Source organism: Molothrus aeneus, chromosome 10 (genome assembly GCF_037042795.1).
Source record: "Molothrus aeneus isolate 106 chromosome 10, BPBGC_Maene_1.0, whole genome shotgun sequence".
Lineage (NCBI taxonomy): Eukaryota > Metazoa > Chordata > Aves > Passeriformes > Icteridae > Molothrus > Molothrus aeneus.
In genome coordinates, this window is record NC_089655.1 from 13,586,749 (window position 1) to 13,605,496 (window position 18,748).

Below are 18,748 nucleotides of genomic sequence, written 5' to 3' on the forward strand. Positions count from 1 at the left end.
TGGTGGCACTACCACGGGCGGGGCTGGGGCTGGCAGCCCTGTGTGCCACCCCAGTGCCAGGGCCTCCAGCTGCAGCACCGACCTTGGGGTGGGAGTGAACCATGCCCCCAGGCTCATTATGGTGGGGCTGGTGGCTGCTATGGGAGGGAGGAGGTTAGAGCTGAGCCTGAGGAGGGGAGACCCAGAGAGATGTGTGTCCATACTGAGCACCATAGGGTGGGACGGATAGAAAGATTGGATGGATGGATGGATGGATGGATGGATGGATGGATGGATGGATGGATGGATGGATGGATGGATGGATGGATGGATGGATGGTCACAGAACCAACTGGGTTGGAAAAGACCTCTGATACTGAGTCCAACACCATATCAACTAGACCATGGCACTAAGTGCCACATTCTTAAACACCTTCAGGGACGGTGACTCTACCAACACACTGCGCAGTCCACTCCAACGCCTAATCACCCTTTCAGTTAAGAAATTCTTCCTAATGTCCAACCTAAACCTCCCCTTGTGCAGGTTCAGGCTGCGTCCTATCGCCCTGGCTGGCCAGCGAGGTGCCGGTGCCGGTGCGGTGGCACCGCCTGGTGGCAGACGCCGGGGCACGGCGGGGCGAGCGCAGCTGAGGCTCCGGGCGGCGGAAGGGGCGGGCGGCGGAAGGGGCGGTGGAAGGGGCGGTAGAACGCGGCGGTCCGCCTGCCCCTTCCGTCGGCGGGGCGGCAGCGGCGGCACATGGGCAAGAAGCGGAGCGATGGGCTCGGGCGCTGCCTGCAGCGGCAGCGCGGGCTGGAGCGGCGCGGCGCCTCCTCATGGGTACGCCGGGGGGCCGGGGAGGCGGGAGAGAGGTCGGGGCGGCCCGAGCTGACGGCGGTGTCCTGTCCCGGCAGCTCCACGCCAGCGAGGTGGTGGCCGAGCGCGGCCCGGAGCTGCGGTCGGCGCCCGAGCAGAGCCCGCTGGAGGAGTTCCTGGCCACGGCCGAGCTGGCCGGCACCCGCTTCGTGGCCGGTGAGCAGCTGGGACGGGCCTGGGGCTGAGGAGGGGACCCCGGGGCGGGGCGGCACCGGTTCTGGGCTGAGTGGGTGCCAATGGGAGCTGGCAGTGGGTCTGGCCCGCGGGAACTGGGGCAGGTTGTGAGGTCCTGAGTCAGGGCTGGGGTCTGCAGGGACAGGATGGGGTGGCAGGGGTAGCAGCGCTGGGGACAGGTGGCCTTGGATGACTGTCTCTCCTTTAGAGCGTCTGAATGCCCAGATCGTGTCTGCCCAGAGCTGCACGGGCCTGCTCACAGCACAGGAGGCCCAGCGCGTTCGGCAGCTGCAGCAGGAGAACCAGGAGTTCCTGCGCATCCCACGGAGGTGAGTTCTGCAGGGCTGCCTGGGTGCCCCTTGGCTGACTGGGCCTCCGGGGCTGATCCCTCTGGGCTGCAAGCCTGAGGACAGCCCTCAGGTTGGCAATACACTGCTTTTGGAGAAGCCACTAACTAACCTATGTGAGCAGGCTGTAACCCACAGTACAGTGCCAGCCTCTCTGGCCTGATGGTGTGGGTTTCCTGCCTAAAGCTTGGCACTGCTGAGGCAGGTGCATCCAAGGTGCCTGGTAAGCCTTTTCAGAGCTTTGTGAATCGTGAACAGAGAGATTAACCCCCATCTTAATGACCGTACAAAACCTAGCTCAAGAAAACTGCTTTGTAGTATCTGGTGTACATGCTCTCTGCTAATGGAGTTTGGAAGGAACAAGGAAAGAAGGTGTATTTAAAGCTGCTGAAAACAGTTATATGCACATCTGAACCATTATTTCAGCATAGCTGAATGTGTGCTTTTTATGTTCTATTTACTGAAGTAATGTTGCTGGACTGACTGCTATTTCTGACCACTCACTCCAAAATATGCTTGTTATAGGCCACACTGGGATAGGACAACCAGTGCAGAGGACTTGAAGCAAGCAGAGAGAGAGAGCTTTCTCGAGTGGAGGCGACAGCTTGCCCAGTGAGTATGCTGCTTGTGGCTGGGTAAGTAGCTGGTGGCATTTAGTGACACGGGAAGCAGCGGGTTGAACTTATCCTTGTCGGACCAATAAAACTATCATCTACTCAGTACCTCTCTGTACTTGTTCTGGAAAGCTGGACATCCCAGCCACAGTGCAGCATGTGTTTGTGCTCAGCTCTGCAAAGCTCTCTTGTGTGTGCATGTTCTTTTAAATGAATTCAGGATGGCATGTGATGTTCTTAATTCACCTGTGAAGTAGAGGGTTACTGGATGTGTCTTTTAAAAGCAACAGTGCTGCTCTGAATAGAAGGCCATGCTGCCAGCCTGCTGCATCCAGCAGCCTGTGCTGGTCTGGCACTGCATCTGCTGGCTTGGAGACTTGGGTGATATCTGCTCACATCCTGCAAACCCATGCTTGCCCTGAGTAAAGTTGTTCAGGTGGTGTTAACACCAACTTAAAGGTTGTATAGAGGTATTTCAGGTACCATGCCCAAATTTCAGGTTTTTTTCCAAGTGGTACTCAATTAAGAAAAAACTACTGGCACTTGGGATAACTTCTCTCATGTGTTATCATGGCTCTCAAATTTCACAGGCAGACTCTTGATGAGTTCTTGCTCTTTCCATCTTTTACCACTTCTGCATTGACAAGATCAGAAACTGTTGTGTCACCACTAAACCAGTGCCACTGGTTTAGCAGTGTACCTGAGGGCTTGATCTGTTTGAAAAATCATCAGAAATGGTATCTCTGTATGAGTTTGGTTTGATTACTCTGTGCAAAACTAAAGCCTTCTGGATCTAGGGAAGACCTGGGAGTGATCTTACAGCCTGTCATAGGCCAAATGTGATGTTGTTTTTTTCTGTTTGCCTTAGCCTTGAGGAAGAGAAAAAGTTAATTCTAACCCCATTTGAAAGAAACTTGGAATTTTGGCGTCAGCTTTGGAGAGTCATTGAAAGAAGGTAAAGTATTTTGCTATCCACTTTTTAAAAAGTGATGTTGAATGTATTTTCATGAATTGCAGCTTTTCAGACAAACTTCAAGTGTCTCAGCACAGGAAAAATTATTAAGTTAGTAATGTTTTATTATCAGCACTGCAGTGATTTTGTTTTTGTGGTGCCTGCTAGCTCTCAGCAGTGTGATGTGCAGTGGTTCACTGTGAGTCCCCAGTAACTGTGTTGGAGGCCTCCTTTGAGAAAGTGCCTTTGAGGTCTCTTGCCAAGATTAACCCTTCCCCTCCTTCCCAACCAAATCGCAGCAGCTGATGTTCAGGAGCAGGAGGCAAGGACTAAGTCATGTTGGGAAAGAAGGAATTTCTTGGTCCTTGTCTCTTTGCCACACAGAGAAGTTGCAGCAGTGCACAGAAGACAACAGGCTGTCATACCACAGGAATAGCTTTGTTTGCTCTGCTGAGCTGTAATACAATAAGAGTGCTATCTGCTACATTAATCTAACTGGGGCATTTAATTTCACTAGTTATTAGGCTTAAGATCATTTCATTTCACTTTTCTAAAATTGAAAAATGCTTCACCAGTGAGGTCATAGTGAGCTGGTCCTTTCACAGAAGGGCCTTTGTACTGAGTGCTGCTGGGCCCTTGGCTGGGAGAGTGCTGCTCAGGAGCATCCACTCTAGGGTATCATGATGTACACTGTGAGTGTGCAGGGTGTTTGGAGGTGACTGGAAAGTGTCATTAATGCCTTTCTGCTCCTGTTGAAGCTTTTTATTTCATGTAGAGTGAGGATGGTGTCTCAGAAGTGAATGGAGAAGTCACTCAGTCCTTTAACCTTTCCAGATAATTTGATCTGTTATCAGCCTTTTCCATGTACTTGCTTCAAACTAGTTCCCAGCAGTGGCCTTCAGTAACTTCTCTGTATCCCATCCCAGTACGATGGTGTCAGCTTTCCCTCATATGATCTTTGAATGTCTGTAACTGTGCAGTCTTCTTTGTACCCATGGGGCTTATTAAATTATTCTCTTGGGGGGGTTATTGATTTTTTTTTTTTAATGCATAACAAACAGCCTAGTGAAACTTGAAATTCTTCCATGCGACCTGTGGTGTTCGGAAGTTGTCCTGACTTAACAGAAATCCCTGTCAAACAAATGGAATTAGTATGTGATAATACCTGGCAGTATTTTAAATTACTTGCCTGGAAAAGTTCTAGTAGTTGTCTAGGCTGTAGTTAAACTTTCCCCTCCTTTTGACAAAAGAACCATGAATGCCTTTGGGATCTGAAGCCATTGCATTTAATTAGTGTGTGGAACTAATGAGTCCTGCTCGTGTATGTGGTGGCAACCTGGTCTCTGGGCTTGGAAGGTGTTTCCTAGAAGTATGTTGCAAGGCCTTGCTTGCATGGGGGAACAACATATTTTACTGAAATCTAAGGCTATTTTTTCATTGTTTTATGCTTTTTGTCACAAAAAGAGCACAGAGGAACTTCTGAAAATATCCAATAGCAAACACTTAGAATCTGTATGTCATTTGTGGGAGGCTTTGTACATCTTGTTCCATGCAAGGACAACAATGTTCCACTCACTGTGTAGGAAAACCACCTCTTCTTTCTCTCTGTAACCACCCTGCCACAGTTGAGGATGAGAACAGACAGAAACAAAGTTGTGTTACCACAGTTTTTAGTACCATTCTAAAAGATGGAGTACCACTACTGTGGTTCTTGCCTGCTGAGTATTTCTGAAGGGTAGATGGGTTGGCAAAATTGGCATGTTTTCTTCCCCCTTGCTGCCTGTACAATTGTGCAGGAGAATGAGCCAAGTGAGGAGGAAACACTGTATAGCAGTACTGGCTTGTAGCACAAGCATGGCTCTGTTGGGCAGGTGGGCTGCTGAGATGCTGTGTTGTTCAGTAAGGATATTTAGTAGGATAATACAATTGAAACTATTAAAATTCCAAGGAAAACCTAAAAATGAATAATTGCTGTGTCTTACTGCTTTCTTTGGGGCAATGTAAGAATGAGTACTTCATGGGGCTTTCCATTCCTTTTGCAGTGATATTGTAGTCCAGATAGTAGATGCCAGAAACCCCCTTCTGTTTAGATGTCAAGACCTGGTAAGTAAACAACTTTCTTGAATCTTGTCTTCATTTTATGTCTTAATGTTTATGTGATATATTTTTTGCTCAATGCATTCAGCCACCTTGAAGCTGTTTTGTTGTAGTGCCTGAGTGGATATCTTATTAATTCATAAAAGTATTCTGGCATGAAATTATTTTTTTTTCTTTTGGTATTTCACACAGATTGTTGTGGCTTTAGAGGCTCTTCTGCAGATGTTACATTGCAGATACTATTTTATTTCTCATTACCCATTAGAAGTGTCCTCACCTAAAGGAATTGTCTTTTGTAAAAGCGTAGTGGAATAAAAGTGGGTGAGGATTACAAAGGATCAAAAATTATTCAAGTGACAAGTTTGTAATGATAGGCTATAGAACACTGCATCAGGGAGACATGAAATTGCTCAAATAGTTATCTTAGGAGCTCCTGCTGCAGGGTGCTGATTAATATCTTGTCACAGCTCTAGGCAGACAAGGCGTTTGCACACATGGCCAGCAACAAGCTGTATTGTGGTAGTTGCATGCTCCAATTTGTTCTTGTGGCTGTCTGCTGAACAGCACTTCCATCAACCTAGGGATGGTAAGCTTGGCTACACTCGTGTGCAGCTGCATGGGGTAATTTGGGTTGGTGATCTTGTGTCGTCTTGGGGTGGAAGGAGTCGAAACCAGAGTGCAAACTGATCCTTCTCTTGTTTTCTTTAGGAAAGTTATGTTAAGGAAGTCAGTAAAGACAAGGAGAACATGATCCTGATCAACAAAGCAGATTTGCTGAGTGAGGAGCAACGTGCTGCTTGGGCACAGTTCTTTGAGAAGGAGGGTGTCAAGGTGGTGTTCTGGTCAGCTCTGGCAGAGTGTGAACGGCTGTGTGGAGAATCAAAGGTACTGCAGGTGACCAGGTCAGACTGGGTCTGTGCTGGCTGCAGCTGGGAATAGATAAGCACTGGGTTGTCAGCTCTTGGGATCTGGCTGATGACAGCTCACTGAGCCAGCAGCAAGGCTTGGGATTGTCTTTGCATTTCACCTCTGAACTGCTGTTCCCACAGGAACTGGGCTCTGATGGGGGAGCAGAGCACCCCAGCGGTTCTGAGGATGATGGCTCCAGTCAGGAAGATGACAACACAGCACAAGGAAGTGCAGAAAGAGCATCCACAGGCAGCACTTGGCAAAGTGCAAACCAGGCCCTGGGGAGTGATGATAACAGCAGTGATGAATATGAAGACTGTGAAGATGATGAAGAGGAGGACTGGCAAACCTGTTCTGAAGATGAAGCTGGTGACAGCATAAATGCTGTTGGTCCACAGAGGACGGAAAGCAGGACTGATGGTGCTGCAGTGCAGCACAGAGTGCAGGAGCGGAACAGGAACGTCAGGAACTTCAGCCATCTGGTACAGAGAGATGAGCTGCTGGAGATATTCAAAACTATGCACAATGGACCAAGGGTGAAGGATGGGGAAGTAAATGTTGGGCTGGTAAGTTGGACCTAGTGCTTAAATGGAACTTACTTAATCTAAATTCTAATTCCATGTGCCCTCCATGGGAAAAATTCATCCTGTAGTATGGCTTCCCACAAGGGTATAAAAACTGGCAAGCACAAACCACTGTGGGTTTTGTGCAAAGATTAATACTGAAGCTCCTAGAGCTCAGCGTGCCCCCCTGCTTGCCCTAGTTGGTTTTTTTTAGAACATTTTGATAAAAACTTTTGTGTCAGAGCTCTGTGAGTCTTTTGGCATCACCCTGCCTAATAACATTTCACTTTGTCATCTAGGTGGGTTACCCCAATGTTGGCAAAAGTTCAACCATCAACACAATCCTTGGAAACAAGAAGGTGTCGGTGTCTGCTACACCAGGCCGTACAAAGCACTTCCAGGTACTGCTAACAAATAACATCAGTCTTTTTATCATTTCTTCTCCCCAGTGGAAGAGAGCTTCATTATGACCTAGTTGCAACCACATGCACTCACTGAGAACTCTGCCAGCCTGAACTATGGTCAGCAGAGTAGGTTGGAGAGGAGTGGTCTTGATGTGTATAATTTTGGAACTTTAATTCTTGCTTCTAAACTTGTGCTCGATTTTGAGTCACTCATGAGAGCTGCTGTGCAATGGGGCACGTTTTATATCTCCTGATTTTATTTAGTTACCTTGTCCCTTTCTTCCAAGACCAGTCATGAGGAGAGAAGCTTTTTAACATGAGTGTTCCTCCAAGTAGCTTAAGGTCAAGGCTTCAAACTATCCTTGTCAACATCATGGCTGTGAATAAATGTAGTTTTGCTGATATTTTCATATTGATCAAACTTTGATTTTGAGGTAGCTGCTCCAATGCTATAGTGTGGGACCATTGTGGGATTTGTACTTTTTGAACTCCCAGCTGTTTCAGAAGGTCCAACACACTTAAAGGTTTCTGGGGTGCTTTCTCCTCTCCCATCAGACTGAAGAGCTGAAGATCTTGCTGCCCCCATCTGGACACCTTATTTAGGAACTTTGAAAAATGTTGCTGTCTTCTACATCTGATCTGCTTAATTCATTGGCTGGGACCAGCAGGGCAGATGTCTGTGTTAGTAGAATTTCTCCTTATTGTCATTTGCATCCATGTTTCATCTGTGCATTTGAATTTTATTTTTTTTGTTCCTTTTACCTCCGTGGACACTGAGTTGCCATAGTGAACTAATAGGTTATTTATCATGTAGACCCTGTATGTGGAGCCTGGCCTGTGCCTTTGTGATTGCCCCGGTCTGGTGATGCCATCTTTCGTCTCTACCAAGGCAGAAATGATTTGTTCTGGAATTCTGCCTATAGATCAGATGAGGGACCATGTTCCACCTGTTTCTCTAATATCCTTTGTATGGGGTTTGTAAGAGGGCATGCAAGGGTTGGATCTGGAGTATGCCAAGTAGCATGTTCCAGCCCTGCTAGCAGCACATGTGCTCATGCTTTGAGGGAGGTGGGACATACTGGATAACAGTCCTGCTGTGTTGGTCTTTTCCTATCTCATTTCAACTTAGTTGTGTTTTCAGACCTGTTATTTTTCTGGTTTGCAACAAAATCCAAAAGTCATTCTTTTGTGTGTGCTCCTAGAGTGATAAGGGCAAGATTACTTGTGTAGCTGTAAATGACAAAGTGGTTTCCTTCACTAGCTTATGTTTGCCAGCATATCCCACGAAACATTTTGGAAGCAACCTATGGAATAAATATCATAAGGCCAAGAGAAGATGAGGACCCAGATCGAAAGCCAACAGCTGAAGAGCTGCTAACAGCATATGGATGTGAGTGATGATCCTTTTAAAACCTGTCACCTCCACTGTGTGCATGGTCCTGAACATGGCCTTAGGAGAACATTGTAAAGTTCTCCTAAGCCTGGGTTTTTTGTGCATTGGGCCTCTTTGATAGGACTTGCCCTGCTCTCAGGAATGGTCTTTGTTAATGGCTCGTCTCCTGTGGGAGTTGGAGTGGTGCTTTGCCAGTTTTATCTGACAGATGTAGTGATAGTGTGGAAGATACTGGTGGAATGCCCTGCCAGTCTATAGTGTGGTGCTCTTACCCTTTCAGATACCTCCCACCATCTGGGTCTGAATTAGACTTTGAAGAATGCAGTGAATTCTCATTCTCTGCCTTTAAAATAAAAATAAAACCCCAGCAGTTTTCTCCTAGAAGGGAGGTGTCAGCTCTTATAATTTCTTTCAGGTCAGGGTGCTTCTGCAGTACCTTTACAGTCACCAAAATTCTTCCCTTCTTTTTCTCCCTGCTTTCCCCAAGAGAAGCCTTACTCTAAGGGAGTATTTTTGAGAAAGAATACCAATGGGTGGTTAGGCAGCAGAGGAGAACACATTAACATTCTCTTGTACTTACAAAGAATATACTTTGGATTTCTCTTCCAGATATGAGGGGCTTTATGACATCTCATGGACAGCCAGACCAGCCGAGATCAGCTCGATATGTGTTAAAAGATTATGTCAATGTAAGTGCTTCCTACATCTGGGTTTTCTTCTCAGAGGTGAATTAAAGGTTGCACTGGAGTACAATAAAGTCAATTCTGTTTCTCTGGATAAAATCACCATGTATCAAAAGACTCTTGAGATTGGCCTGCTTTTGTGTTTTAAAAGAATAAATTGAATTTCTCAAGCTGCCTAATCTTAGAAAGGTGATTGCTTAAAAATATTATGCCAGCTAAAAAAATAATCATATCTCCAAAGTAGCTAGCAGATACTCAAGAAATGAACCCATAATGTACTGCTGGACCAATATTTGGCACTAAGGACTGTTGCTGTGAGTGTTGTAATACTGCATGCTGTTTTATCACCTCTTGGCAACTTACTGTTGATAATTTCTTAATAGGATCCTCTGGTGCTCCTGAGAGTTTTGCTCTGTGTTGTTTGCATCTGGGCACTGCAGCTGCAGATGTTGCTTTGATGTAGAGGTGGAACAGTACTTAACCTTAGGAGTCAAGCCAGTTGTTGTCTGGGAGAAGAAATAAAGTGTACTGATAGTCTGCCAGTGTGAACCCCTAAACTTCAGGCCCTTCTTAGGTGTGGAGTTGTTTTCTTTCCTCTCTGACTGTCTTTTTAGTAACTGAGTCCCATTGCTTTCACAGGGGAAGCTTTTATATTGCCACCCACCTCCTGGTATTGACCCAAATGATTTTCAGCACCAACATCAAAGATGCCCTGACAGTACAACTTTGCAGGCCACTGGACAGGTGAAGCCTGAGAAAAATACCAAAGCAAAACAAATTGAAAATGTGGTGGACAAAACTTTTTTCCATCAGGTAAATTCTGGAAAATATTTGTTCTAGGAATTTTTGCTGCAGCACTCATCTGTAGTTACTGGAGGAAAACCACCTTTGAGGATGGAGGTGTGCTGGGTTGAGTTAATGGTGTTTAATGCTGTGGGATCTGCATGTAATTTCTACCCAAGAGCTCTCTGTTCTTTTTATTACCTCCTAAATCACTGGGAATGTCCTCGGTGACAGAAAGATTGTAATGAGGTGTGCACAGATGATTTTTCAGAGGTCAGCAGGGTGACCCTTGTTGTTAGGAATCAGACATCAATCTTGAGCAAACAGGAGGGTGACTGGGAAGAAAGACAAGGAGGAATGACTTGACAACTGACCCAGAACATGGTTTTGAGCTAACAGGTCCTTCAAAGTGACATTCCTTTCCTGAGCTGATGTATTTAGAGGCTGTGATAAGCTTTTTTAAGATAATTTAGTATTACATTGAGGTTTTGACTCAGAACCTGAAATCAGATGAAAAGAATACCAACTGATTTAAAATCCAGTTAAGAAATCTCAAAATTAGGTAGAAAATGGGAATTTTTCTTAACCTGTATGATTTGTGTTAGATCCTACAGGCATTTGTTTTGCCTCTACACGACTGAAAAAGTGTATTAAGACTTAGAGTGAAATATTAAATCCATAACTGACCAGATCTGCATACCTGACAAGGATTAGAACAGGTTTTTGGCTGTGAACAGGATGGGTGATAGATAGCACGTTCCATTCTGTGTGGTTAGCTGGATGTGAAGACCATTTATTTAGCACAGCTAAGATAATCATGCATTTTGAAAACAAAAACTCAGGCTCTTTACAAAAAAAAAAAAAAAAGTGAGCTATTTCAGAAAACTGTGACCTGAAAAGCATTTTTGGGATTACCAGACTGTTGCTCTGTCTGCCCAAAGTGCTGGCACAAGCTGCGAGCCCTGTCAGTGCTGCCCACGCTCCAGACTTGAGCAACTTATTTTGGTCTGTGGCTTTCCTGGGCGCCAGATTTATTTGTGAAGACAATTTGTTGTGCACAGAGCAGAGGCTGTGAGGATCCATCCTGGTGCTGGAGCTGGTGCTGGCTGGGACACGGTGTCACGTCAGTGGCAGACGCTGGGGACCCGGCGCAGCTTGGCAGCTTCGGCTGCCTGCCGTGACCTTCCTGCAGCTCCGGAGCAGGGGCTGGGCAGGCCCTGCTGGGTTTGAGCTTGCTTGTGTCTGCTTTTACTGACATACTGCAGTGGTTGAGGATCTTCTCCTTGGTCACTGGAGGTTGTGTCTCCTTTTCCAGGAGAACGTTCGTGCCCTGATGAAAGGGGTCCGGGCTGCCATGGGCTACCGGCCTGGGAGCGGCCTCGTGCCTGCGGCTGCACCCAACCCTGCCAACGTGGTGGGAAAGCCCTGGAAAAAACATGGGAACAGGAACAAGAAGGAGAAAATCCGCAGGATCACCAAGCACCTGGAGGCTTAGCTGTGGCATTGGTGGTATCTTGCCTTTTCAGGGCAGGGACTGCACTGTCTCACAGGCCTTGATTGAGGGGAAAAAAACAGATAAGTGGGCAACACTAGCTCACCTGGGAGCTCTCTGCACTGGATTGGCCTGGCAGGGGATGAGAGTAGGCTCTGGTGGCTGGAGTTCATCCCTTCTGTGAACAAAAGAGACCTGGCTGTTCCTGTTATCTGGAAGCCAGCCCAGACATGTGACTGCTGTTGAAACATCCTTTCAATGGGAGCAGATGGAGCTGTGCAGGAATGTTTTTTTCCTTCCATAAAGGATGTGTTTTATAGCTGTTGCAATCAAAGCAAGCCCTGGTAAAACTCAGTAAAATCTTTAAACAATTGAATTTCAATGAGTGATGTTTGTTACATTTTGAGACACACTTGCTCTTTTTCTTTTTTTTTTTTCTGGTCTTTAAGGCTTGTTTGTTGATTTGACAAAATGCTTTAGTGTGTTGACAAATAAGGTAGAATTATCTTTATTGCCCTCTTCCTTCTCGGCTATTCTCAGTCCTATTCTGTAGAATCTGTAACCACTCCCTATTTCCCAGCTTGAGCAGAGCACAGCACACTGTGCAAGGAAAATATTGCTTTTATATCCTTTACACTGAGCTGGTATCAGTTGTTTTTGTGTGACTTCCCACTGGTATTTTAAAACATTGGCTCCATATGACTGCCTAAAAATCTGGTGCTAATTTGTCCTTAAATATACTTGAGATTTTACTTCCTGTATGTGTGTCATGATCTGTCTTATTGTCCTAAGTCAGAGAATTGTCTATTAGCAGATTTTAATTGAGTACCTGAGTATTTGATGCTAAAAAGACTTTACTTACCTGGGGTCAGATTAAAGTGAGATTTACTTCTCAGCTGTCCTACTGAGAAAATGTTTGTGCCCTTGGTCAGAGCTCTTTGTTCCTTGTTCAGCACAGGGAGTAATGATAGGACTGGAAAAGCTCACAAAGACGAGTCATGCTTTGTTTTTAGGGGGTGGAAGGAATAACACATGATGCTGGTCTCTTGATGCTATAAAAAGGGATTACTGTCTTGTAATTCTGTACTTTCCAGGCTTTAAATGTGGATGGAGAGATGAAAGCAACTGCTGAGCAAAGCCACAGCAAACCAAGCCAGTTTTGGCTTTGTGACCCTTTGTGTGTGTCCTGTACAGGCAGCTTGCACTGTGTATGCAGAGGGTCCCCTGACAGCAGAGCTCTCACCTCAGCTTCTGCTTTCCCTGGAGTGCCTGCTCTCAAGTTCCTAGTTGGAGGGGAGATAGTTCCCTGCCATGTGTAAAGGTAAAGTATAATTACCCTGAATTAAAATGGTCAATGGTGTTTTAAATCAGTGTACCATAGTGGAAAGTAGATTCTCAGGAGAGACTGTTTAATCTAGTTCTCCTGGAGAAGGTGATCTTTGCCTTTGTTTCCCAAAAAGGTTGTGCCTTAGCTAAATCACTCAGATCTTAACTTCTCCACCCTCCTTGCAGGAAAGGTATCTGCTTTTGTTCCTTACAGTGCTTTAGGAACTTGATTGCTCAGAAACACTCCTTAGTTTTTGTCCTGTTTTGTGTGAAGCTATTACCTGTCAAACTGAGTATCTTTTATTGAAGGTCTAAAACATTTTTTTCTATTCTGTTTTTCTGCTTTAGAAACATTTTGAATTGTTAGCCTATGTTGCATGTACCCAAGTTCTCTTCTTTTGCATTGTCTGCCCTTTCCTGTTGGCTGGGTCTCCATGAGCCACCTTGCTGGACAGGCTGAGTCCTTATGTAGACCCTCCCAAATCTAGTGAGTGAAAGAAATCCCCAGGGCCTGAGACTTGGGGTGACTGCTTGTTCCTTGCAGATGCCTTTTGCCATGAGACCTGCCAAGCAACTTGCAGTGTTTGCCTGAATGAATGGAGGATAATGTAAATATGACCAAGCAAGTACTGTGTGCTCAGGTGTTAAATGCAAACTGCTTCTTGCTGTGCTAAAGGACTCTTGCCTCAACAGAAGAAGGATGTAAAGACCTGTTAATATTTCATGCTGTTACTGGGCAGTGAGCAGAATAGGTAAGAGGCAAATTAATGCTTTCCTGTGGTGGTTTGATATGTTGCTGAACCACATCCCTCACTGGGCAGTGCCAGCTAGGCCTTGCTGACAGCTCAGTACAGCACATGGCAGCAGCTGGCAGGCGTGAGGCCATGTGGGCACTGCTCATTGTCAGAGCCAGCACAAAGGAGACAATGTGCTCTGCCCTGGCCACCTGTGAATGAGCTTCTGCTGCTGCACTGCTGTCTGGAGAAGGCCAGTTTCCATTTTGGAGTGCTGTTTTCTTCAAGTGCCTTGTGTGTGTAGAGGGAGTGTGCAGGCTGCAACTGGTTCCAGTCTCTTCTTTGGGATCCCCAGCACCCCAGTGCTGTCTCCCCTTTCAGGCCACTTTCCTTTTAATGCAAGCAGTTTGTTTTCCTGGCTCATGTTCCCTCCTGCACTGATACCTGCAGCAGAAATGCAGAACTGGTTTGGGAATATGTTTTGGAGCTGAACTGGCCTTTGATGGTACGTTGCATTTGCATTGTGACCTACAGCTCTCCCTGCAGGTCCCTGCTGCCAGGTTCAGGGGGTCTCACTCCAGCCTGCAATCTGTCCCACAGCAGGTGGTGTCCCAGAGATCATGGGTGGGTCTGTGCTGGCTGCCACACCTGTGGGACAGCACTGGCAGCCTGTGGTGGAATCACCAGCTCTGCCCTGGATGTCCAGAGAACTGGTGCTCTGCTTCACACACATTGCATGTGTGAGCTTGTCATTGCATGTCTGAGCTGCCATCTAGGCCATCTAGCTACTACAAAAAAGTGTTTTGCAGTCTTGTTTTGAGGAAGAGTAGTTTTACTGTCTTCCTGAAACCTGAAGCATCATGGGTGAGTAGTTGACAGGTAGGGATGCCAGGATGCAAATCCCTAAGCCACTCTGTTGTGGGTGCTGTGGCTCTTCTAACTGCAGTTGGTAGCAAGTGATGTAGGAGCTTCGTTCCCCTCAGCTTGGCAGAGCCAGCACTACATAAATCCTCTGCCCATCACCCCACTGCAGACTGTGGGGCTGTCAGGATCAGGTGTCTGATCTTTTCCCAACGTCTCAGGTCAAGGATCAAAGGGATGATGGCTTTTTGCACCAGGGAGTCTGCAGCAAGGGACGGCCATGTGGCATCTCGCTGGTTTTCTGCAGTCTCCACGTGGCCCAGAACTCCTCGGTTGTGTGTCTGGAGGAGGCTGAACTCCCCCTCTCCTGCCGTTAGGGGCCGGCCTTTCCCAGGCAGAGGAGCAGCCCGGGTGCCCCCAGCAGCAGTGTCGGGTCCTGCTCCAGGTCAGGATCCCAGCAGAGGTGTGGCTCCCCGAGGACTCCCAGCCCAGCCCAGCCCTGCAGAGTGGCTCATGAGCTGGAGGTGGCCGAGGGGACCACAATGGGGAGTGTGGCTCTGGCCACAGCAAGGCAGCAGCTGAGTCCAGGGCCTTTCAAGGTGTTCCTACAAAAGTGAAGCAACTCTTTTCTAATTCTCCTGAGACACTGTTGCTTTAAAGTAAGAAGCAACCTTTCTTCTTTCCTCTCTGGTCACAGCTCCTTCCCTCCTGTGAGGAGCTTCAGGCCATTGCCTGGCCCCTGCAGGAGGGATCCTTTACCCCATTTGTCTGTGAGGAGCAGTTTTGAGCTGGACCCCTTCCCTGTGTGGTGGCTCTAGTCCAGCTTTTTTACTGAGTTTTTTCATTTTTTGCTACAGAAGGAAAAAAAAAATATATTGGGGAACAATATCCTGGGGCAGCTGGGAGAGGAGCAGGGAGCAGCTCTCCAGAAAATAATCTCTCCAAGCTAAATGCCTGAGGTGCCCAGGACATCTTGAGACCCAAAGAGAGGTCATGGTGAGGACAAGAGGAAAAGAAACCGCTACTGAGTCAGAGGAACTCTGCCCCAGTGTTCTTTCTTGCTGTGGCTGTGGGAAAAGGGTCTGTCCCATGGGTGGTGTCAGGGCAGGAGGACTGCATGTGCTGGGTGGAGCACACTTGGGTTTGCCCTTCTGGAAATGTCACCAGCCCTTCATCACTTGGGAGCTGAGGCAAAGAACCAGAAACATCATCCATGAGGGAAGGTCCTGCAGTCCAGCCAGGCTTTTTCTGCCTGCCCAAAGCAAAGGAAGCTGGAAGCATCTACAGAGCCCCTTTGTTTTGGTCAGCATTGATAGACCAGTGCAGGCTCGTCTGGGATTTCACAGGGTTTTCAGCAAGAGTGTCTCTGCTTGGAGCTCCTCAGAACTGGCTGTGCTTAGGGCAGTGCAGGGGGGGATGCTCAGGAATCACTGCTGTGTGGTCTCAGGGAAAAGGGATTCTCTTACTCTTGACACCACATCTTGCCTGGCCTCTCTGTGTGCTCCTGAGCCCTCTCCTCACACTGGATAGCAAGGGAAGTGTGTGAGAAAAATGGAAACCAGCACTGTTCTGCTTTGCCATGGAGAAAGGGAGAACCAAAAACTTTATAGTTTCAAATGCAGCCAGTTCCCCTTTCTGGAAGGAGGCAGTGCAGGTCCTGTGCTGCCCAGGGAGCTGCCTGGGGCTCCCTGACACCCATCTGGGGCACTGCCTGCCCCTTTCTCTTCACAGTGGGACTTGGAGGATGTGATGGTGCAATGGAGCCAGCCCAGCCCTGCTGCTCAGCCTTGCTCTGTGCTGTGCCCAGGCACCTTCAGACAAGGTACAGCCCCTCCAGGACATCCAAGCACCTCAGCCAAACAAGCAATAAGCAGCAGAAGGTACTTCTTTGGGGCTCTCTGAGGGAAGGTGACAAGCTCTGGGGTGCCACCACAGGCTGCCATGCCATGTTGTGCCTGAAGCACTGCCTAGTGGAGCAGGGACAGTTCCCAGCATCTTTCATGCTTGTCCTGCTGAGATATGGCATGGGGGTTCCCCCTTTCTCCCCACTGATGGCTTCCTTCTCTGGATCTGGGGCTTTGGGAGAGGTGCAGCCTCACAGCTGGATTCAAACCCATCAGTCTCCTCTTGTGATTGTGCTGCTGTTTCCCCCTGCATTTAGGCTTACAAGCCATGCCCAGTGGAATTGAAGCCAGCTGATGCACTCAGCAAGGCAGGAGAAAGGGACAGTCCTTACTGTGGCTCTGGCATTACCAGGAAATGTGCTGGTGGCCACCACATTTCCTGGTAATCCCTGGCTCCTAATTTTAGCACCAAGAACCATGGACCAGTGAGATGGAAACCCATCCAGCAGGCTGAGTATGTCTTCAGTGCTCTGTGTGGAGGGCTGACCCATGATTCATTGTCGGCATGGAAGGAAGAAAGAAATGGAAAACCGTAGTGTTTCAATGCCTTGGTCAATTCTCATCGAGCTCTGCTGCCTGGCACTGCCATCCCCCTGAATGAACTGCTGAGCTGGCACCTGCCTTGGGCAGTGGAAAATGCACAGCTCATGAATGGGGTGAGGATGGGGCCTGGGGCCACCAGACCCTGCCTGGTTTGCCTGCAGCAGCAAAAAAAGCATTTGCAGAGCTCCTGCTGATAAGAAGGGCCTGCATTCATATTTCCAAAGGCCTGAGCACATGGGTGAGTGGCAAGGCTCAGAAATCCAGACGCCAGACAATGGAAAGGCTGGAAGCATAAAGGAAAGGAAATTCTTCTGCTGTATTGCCTTTCCTATGGCGATAAGATAACCTCAAGTGAAACAAAAGTCTCTGCTGCAGACACTGGGGTGGGCACCTCAGCTGCTCTCTGAAGCTCAGGAGGATGTCTGTGTGAGCTGGGATCTCCTGGCCAGAGGCTCTGGCTCTCACGGCTGTGCAGTGGGCACAGGGGGCTCCCAGTGCTTCAGTGAGCCTTGGACCAGCAGCCTTGGCCTGCTCCTGCTCCATCCCATGGGAGCATCTGTGTCCTTCATTTACACTCCTGCAAGGGAAGTTGTGGAATAGTTTGGGTTGAAGGGGACCTTCAATGACCATCTAGTCCATCACCCCTGCAAGGAGCATCTTCAATTAGATCAGGTTGTTCAGAGCTCCATCTAACCCTGCTGTGAATGTTTCTTAGGATGAGGCAACAACCACCTCTCTAGCTAACCTGTTCAGTGTTTCCCCTCATTGTAAAGAATTTCTGACTCAAACCTAAATCTAAATTAATCCTCCTTCACCTTAAATCTATTACCCCTTGTCATATCACAACAGGCCTGACTAAAATAGTTGTCCTCATCTTTCTGGTAGGTCCCTTTCAAGTACTGAAAGGCAAATCTAAGGTCAGCCGCAAGCCTTCTCCTCTCCAGGCTGAACAGCCACAACTTTCTCAGCCTTTCCTCATAGGAGAGGTGTTCCAGCACTCTGATAATCTTTGTGGCCTCCTCTGGCCCTGCTCCATGTCCTTCTTATGCTGAGGACCCCATGGCTGGGTGCAGTCCTGCAGGTGGGGTCTCACCACAGTAGAGGGGCAGAATCTCCTCCCTCGCTTGTTGCCCATGCTGCTTTAGATGCAGCCCAGGACAGCTTTGGCTTTCTGAGCTGCCAGTGCACATTGCTGGCCCATATCCAGCCCCCCATCCACCAGCACCCCCAAGTCCTTGGCAGGGCTGCTCTCAGTCTATTCTGTATTGATATCAGGGCTTGCCTCAACCCAGGTGCAGGACCTTGCATTTGCCTTTGTTCAACCTCATGGAGTTCCCATGAACCCAGTTCTAGGGCTTGTACAGGTCCCTCTGGATGGCATCCCATCCTTCAGGGGTGTCAGTTGCATCACATAGCTTGGTGTCTCGCTTTAAATCTTACTTTAAACACTTTGGAAGAGCTAAGAAAAATGAGGCCACAACATTTGCTAGTGATACATTTCTATTGGGTATGTGAACATCCCAAAGCTGGTGGCAGATGTTGAAAGCATTGCTGAGTGGCTGAGAAACAGTGTGACATGTTCTATGTGTTATAGGTTATTTTTCAGAGTGGGGGGACAGGGACAGAGTGGTGTCCATGTGGGCAGGAGTGGGAGCATGATGAGGTGCTACCAAAGAGAAGGCTGTCATGGGAGCAGTGCTGAGTGGGAGCTGGTTGGGAAAGGGCTGGAAGACAATCTAATGTCTTCCCCAGTGCTCAAAGCTAAACAGGCCATTAAAAGAGGTGCAAGGGGCACAGGTGGCATCTCAGTAAGGATAGAGGTGAGCCTGTGCAGCACTGTCCTGTCCCAAAGAGGGGATGTGATGGGATGGGTACCCTTGGGACAGCAGAGAAGAGGAAAGGAGGAGTGCCTCTGCTGTGTCTCAGAGTAAGGGGACAGGGAAGTCTGAAATGGAGCTGGCTAGAGCCAAATTCAGATTATAGCCTGCAGGCTCAGAGCAGGCCCAGATTAACTGCGGAAATCATTGCAGGCTATTTTGGGCAGCAAGACTGGGATGAATGATGAGAGGAGTTCAGGGAGGCAGGCCAGGGCTGGCTCTTTGGCTCAGGAAGGCCCC

At 47.9% G+C, this 18,748-nt stretch overlaps 1 protein-coding gene across 2 annotated transcripts; it reads left to right on the top strand.

Annotated features, from left to right (window-relative positions):
* Positions 1-721: 721 nt before the first annotated feature.
* On the top strand, positions 722-12,024 carry LSG1 (large 60S subunit nuclear export GTPase 1). 2 transcript variants are annotated; one of them, XM_066556544.1, is made up of 14 exons: positions 722-816; positions 891-1,008; positions 1,235-1,355; positions 1,899-1,985; positions 2,856-2,942; positions 4,982-5,042; positions 5,745-5,921; positions 6,086-6,511; positions 6,808-6,909; positions 7,727-7,886; positions 8,174-8,302; positions 8,915-8,994; positions 9,628-9,801; positions 11,087-12,024. In XM_066556544.1, the coding sequence occupies exons 1-14, from the start codon at positions 736-738 to the stop codon at positions 11,264-11,266; spliced, it is 1,983 nt and encodes a 660-aa protein (XP_066412641.1). In that variant the 5' UTR covers positions 722-735; the 3' UTR covers positions 11,267-12,024. The 2 variants fall into 2 exon arrangements, 1 of the variants encoding a protein (XP_066412641.1); XR_010784180.1 differs by lacking the exons at positions 7,727-7,886; positions 8,915-8,994; positions 9,628-9,801; positions 11,087-12,024 and adding an exon at positions 7,468-7,593 and having other exon boundaries at positions 8,174-8,248.
* The last annotated feature ends 6,724 nt before the right edge of the window (positions 12,025-18,748 follow it).

What these genes read in the sequence shown, in the direction of transcription:
- LSG1 (XM_066556544.1), top strand. Translation starts at nt 736, where the DNA reads ATGGGCAAGAAGCGGAGCGATGGGCTCGGGCGCTGCCTGCAGCGGCAG. An exon ending in TGGAGGCGACAGCTTGCCCA is followed by an intron (nt 1,986 to 2,855) that starts GTGAGTATGCTG and finishes TGTTTGCCTTAG; the next exon opens with CCTTGAGGAAGAGAAAAAGT. An exon ending in GGGAAGTAAATGTTGGGCTG is followed by an intron (nt 6,512 to 6,807) that starts GTAAGTTGGACC and finishes TTTGTCATCTAG; the next exon opens with GTGGGTTACCCCAATGTTGG.